Source organism: Oryzias melastigma, linkage group LG5, assembly GCF_002922805.2.
Source record: "Oryzias melastigma strain HK-1 linkage group LG5, ASM292280v2, whole genome shotgun sequence".
Classification (NCBI taxonomy): domain Eukaryota; kingdom Metazoa; phylum Chordata; class Actinopteri; order Beloniformes; family Adrianichthyidae; genus Oryzias; species Oryzias melastigma.
The window spans coordinates 32,523,267-32,528,177 of record NC_050516.1 but is presented as its reverse complement, the minus strand read 5'-3'; the positions used below and the strand labels follow the sequence as shown (position 1 = coordinate 32,528,177).

The 4,911-nt window shown below is 36.9% G+C and overlaps 1 protein-coding gene across 2 annotated transcripts in view; it reads right to left on the bottom strand.

The window, feature by feature from the left end:
- Nucleotides 1–446: 446 nt before the first annotated feature.
- The window catches only part of si:dkey-197j19.6 (neural Wiskott-Aldrich syndrome protein), a 6,039-nt gene continuing 1,574 nt past the window's right edge, over nt 447–4,911 (bottom strand). The window contains exons 2-9 of one of the 2 annotated variants that reach the window (XM_024269151.2): nt 4,725–4,871; nt 4,434–4,520; nt 3,654–3,729; nt 2,557–2,677; nt 2,392–2,488; nt 2,168–2,321; nt 1,255–1,338; nt 447–1,171 (exon numbers count right to left, since the gene is read on the bottom strand). In XM_024269151.2, the coding sequence (XP_024124919.1) occupies nt 1,295–1,338; nt 2,168–2,321; nt 2,392–2,488; nt 2,557–2,677; nt 3,654–3,729; nt 4,434–4,520; nt 4,725–4,871 (726 nt within the window). In that variant the 3' untranslated portion in view covers nt 447–1,171; nt 1,255–1,294. The remainder of the gene's footprint in view (nt 1,172–1,254; nt 1,339–2,167; nt 2,322–2,391; nt 2,489–2,556; nt 2,678–3,653; nt 3,730–4,433; nt 4,521–4,724; nt 4,872–4,911) is intronic. The other variant, XM_036212053.1, reaches the window with a different exon arrangement.

Genomic DNA, 4,911 nt, shown 5'->3' with positions numbered 1-4,911 from the left:
CAGGCCTCGAGGGCCGCCCTGCCGCTGGTTTTCCAGAATCCTGCCTTATCTGCTGCTGATTACCTGGATCAGGTGTGTTTGGCCAATAAGAAGCTTCTCTGGCAGGTTGGTTTGAAGACATGTAGGACACCGGCCCTCGAGGACCGACTTTGTACATCCACGCCTTAGATGATGATTTTCAGTTAGTATTAATTTTAAGAAAACTGAAGTCAAAATGATGATTCCAGTGATAAGTAACTAAGATTATTTTCTGCATAATGTTCCTGCTTATTTAAATGGGCAGAAGTTGTTTTTACAATTTAACAGCTAAATAAGTCATTTTTTTATAGGACTTTAAAGTTCCAGTGACAGATCGGTGACCTGTCCAGGGTAAACTCCATCTACATCTGACCCCAGAACATGAATGAATAGATTTTACAGTGAACCAATGACTGTCAAACACCTGGTTGAAGAGACCTCCATTTATTATGGATCTGGGAACTTTTTGAAAGCAAAAGAGGATAAAACTGTTAGAAACCTGTTTGAGATCCTGCATGAGGACAACAGGTGGAGACTAAAATTAGTTTATCTTTACATTCAAATATAACCTTAACATCTTAATAATTTTCTCGTTTTTCACCCCCAGTGTAAGAATCTATATACTTTTTTATAATGGAACTCAAATAATACCAGAATATTGAGCCAAACGAATATAAAACCACTATTGATTGAGTTCGTAACCCGACATCCACCTATTCCAGCAGACAATGAATGAAGAGGGAAGGTGAGCGCCAACATATGAATGAGAAACCCATGAAGAAGAAAGTAAAACTGGGTGACAAGTCCCCCACTGGACACAGACGTGAAAGAAACAACATTTTATGTAACACAATAAAAGACAGCTGTATCTTAGGTATAATTTTGTCAATAAATACATTTTTGTTCTAGAAATTTAGAGTTTGATTTGATTGTTGCATCCTGACACAAAAAACTTTAGAATATAAATAGACATATCTAGAAATGTGCATACACAACAGAATCACCCAACCAAAAACAATGGTTAAAAAATCAAGTGAATCCGCCGAATGTTGAGCATCTCTCCTCAGCTGAAGACTCTTAAAGCGGCCCGCCATCAGAATCCGGATCTTTTCTGGATTTTTCTTCCTCTCTGCTTTGCTGAAGATGAGTCCACCTGACAACACAAACGACATGCACAGAATTTAGCATCTTTCCTCCTATTTTACGGAATTAACTCCTGTCAAATGATGCTCTAACCTGGCACGCCTGGCGAGAGGTGTGGTCAATCCTGCTGAGTTTAGGAGCCAAACCCCCCTGCAGCTCTTGGAAGTGTCTGCGAGGCTATCGAACAAAAAAGTTGAAGTCCACGTTGATCAATTGGAGATAGAGGATTTTTAAAAACAAGAAGAACTTTATTAAACATCATACAAATTTACAAATAACTGTAAGCAATCCGTAAAAACATCAATAACTAATTTTATCTTTCAAAAAAGAAAATTAATTACAGTAAACAGAAATGTAATGGGGACGTGGTAACCAAAATGACAAAGTAAAACAATAACCATGATATTAATAGAAAAGAAAAGAAAACGTTAGCACTAAAAGAAAAAAATCTGGAGATAGGGAATTATTCAAACAAAAAAAGAACAAATTGTTTCAGTGTTTATTATTTCTTTTTAAGATGTTCATAAAAGTGATAGAACTCTATAAAACCTTCAAATCTGGGATTATTTTTTCTTACTCCACACTTATGTATGTAAAGTTTATACTATCATCTACTTTTTTATCATCTGAGTTAAAATATGTGAGAATTTGTTTAAAATTTATTATAACATTTTTGTTTATTTTAGCATTTATAAAACGTTCTAATTGGATCTAGAATTCAAGCGATAACTTACAATGGCAGAAAAGGTGAAGAAACAAATCAGGAAATCATTACGATATTTTCTATATCTGAGAATTTGAATATAAACATATTTGTGGGGTAAATGTTATGTAGAATTTTTGACATTTTGTTATTTATACAAAATATATCTGCTAGTAACTATGCTTTCTTACAATTTATATCATTTAAAGACTGTTCTAATACATCTCTCCTTTAGGTGTAAAGTTTTTAAACATATCAGTAATAAGAAGAACAACAAAAAAATTCAAAGAAACAAACCCGTACCGGCCTTTTTCAGCTCCTGCTGCACAGCCTTGACTCCTCCAAAACGGCTGATTATGAGGTCAGCAGCTTCTGACACGTCTTTGTCTTTCAGATCGTCCTTTCTGAGCCCCGCCCGCGCCAACACCCTTTCTATAGCAGGATCCAAATCCACGAACTGCAAACAAATGCAGCACAGAATACAGAATGAAACTCATTTAAATGAGATGTAACTCAGCTGGACTCACGAGGGAACCGACAGTTCTGGTGTCTTCATGAGCCGTTCTGGGCTGAGCTTCCACTGGAAAATCTGTCCTCCAGTTCAGATCCGCTTCTGGTTGATATCTGTGGATAACAGTGAAAGACTGAAAACCCGGTTTTCTTCTTTTTCTGTGTTTTGGAGAGTTTCTTACTCTGAATTGGGCTGAGCGTTTGGTGCTGTCGTCATGTAACCCAGACCAGGAACCGGCCCGCTAAATCTGCCCAACCAATCCAGCCTGTTGTGGTCGGGACAACTCTGGTTGGTCCTCCTTTCTGCATGGAAAAGGTCTCAATGATGCTTTTATGTTAAGCAGGAGGGTCAAACTCAATCCCACAAGGGGTCAAAATCCAAAACACACCTTAGGTCACCGAACAGGATAAACATTTATCGAACACTCTAAAACTACATTTTCAAAACTTTAAAACTTTTTCACATGATTATGAACTAGATATATAGCATTACCTGTGATAATGCTAGTGTGAATGCTGGAAGCTGAATTTGGCTGCTGAAGATGCTGAAATTGAGATAAAAACGCTGAAACTGATAGCTTAAAACACTGATGCTGAAACATTAGCTAAAAGCCAAATTAGCCTAAAAAACTGAAAAAAACGAGGTTACCCAAAACAGCTAGCATGTAGCTGAAAAAAAAATAGCTAAACTTCAAATTATCCTAAAAAACTGAAAAAGCCTAAATTAGCCAAAACAGCTAGCTTGTAGCTGGATTATTAGCTAAACTCCCAAACAGCCTAAAAAAAACTTTTAAAAAGCCTTAACTAGCCAAAACTGCTAAGGTGTAAATATGAGCCTAACTCCAAAACAGCCAAAAGGAGCCAAAATTAGCCAAAACAGCTAGCATGTAGCTGAAACATTAGCTAAACTGTAAAATAGCCTAAAACCAATCCTAGTAAATGCCAAAATAGTCCAGAAAGCTAGCAGAAGGCCAAGTTTTTGAAACCATAACTTTTTAACATATTTATGAATAATAAAAAGGCAGGAATATTATTCCAGAATAAATCAACTTAAACCTTGAATCACTTTCAGTATTTTACTCTCCATGAAAATATATTTTGTCATAATTATACAAGTTAGAAATAAGTGCAAGATAACATCGGGTCATTATTAACATTAAAATAAAATGATCTGGAGGGCCGGATAGAATTACCCGGAGGGCCGGATCCGGCCCCCGGGCCTCATCTTTGACACATGTGATGTAAAGTATCTCCTCAGTACTGATATAGTAATTCTCACCATGAACATCCATCACAGCAAAATGAAATTCTTCAGCTTCGTCATCATTTGCAAAGTTGAGTCCAAACTGCTGAACCTGAAGAAACAACAGATTGTCTCTCATGAACCATCACTACAGGGCTGTTTATCCATAATAATTTCCAAAAACGATTCAATTCCATTTTTTTTTATTCTTTCGATCTTCTTAATTCAGTTCAATTTTGAGTTTACACATTTATACACATTTGTTTAGAAATACATTCATAATCTACTGTATAATTTGAATCTATTTATATTAATCTGATCCAGTTCAAATACTGTAAAATGTATCAGTGAAATAAGGAGATAGTTAATATCATACAGAGTTACATGGATTCTCTAAAGGAGAAGTTCTAACTAAAATGTTCAGATCATTAACATTGGAAACATTGTTCTGCTTCTCCTGGAGGACGTTTCAGTTTGACCACTAGGTGGCGATCGTGTTAGCAATACACTTTATTCCAGAAGAAGAAAGTATGAAGAAAAAATGATGTTTTAGACCATAAATAGTTACTTTAAAAAATATATCCTTAAGAGTTTGAAAAAACTCAACAGAGCGTTAGCATTAGCCGTCCTATGGGAAATCCCATAATAAGTTAGCATCAAGCTAGTGGCCTTTAGCTTAATGTGCTAAATCAATCTATATCTTTATGAATTGATTATTGTTCTATTAAGTCTACCGTAAATCAATCAATGAATCTGTTTTATCAACACAGCCCTATCTCACAAGGAACAAAGACTAAAGTTGGAGGCGGGGCTTACTCCTGCTAGAAGGGTGTGGAAGTAAGGACGTGATACTGTGTACTCCGAGGTAACACGCAGTTCCTGCTCCCACAGTAACTCCTTTTTCTGCATTCAGAACAAGAGAGAAAAAAAAATCAATGAAGGAAACCAAAGAGCGCGGAGGTCAAACGTGGAGCCGCAGCGATCAAGATAAGACTAACTATTGTCTGCAAAGGAAACTTCCAGAAACACAAACGCCACATGATCCCCATGCACACAGATGAACGACAGCTCAGTTCTTTGAAGGAAACACAATGCAGACGGCTTTACCTTAACACAGTAGAGATGCAGGAAGTACGAGGACGCAGATTTATCTTTAACCAGACACAGAACGCCGCTGCTAAAACACTCCCAGGCTTGTGTTTCTCCTGGAGCTGAGCTGGTCTGCAGCACCTGAGCCACCGTTGATTTAAGCAGCTGAAACACATTCAGATTCATTAGAACCGATGCAGCTCAA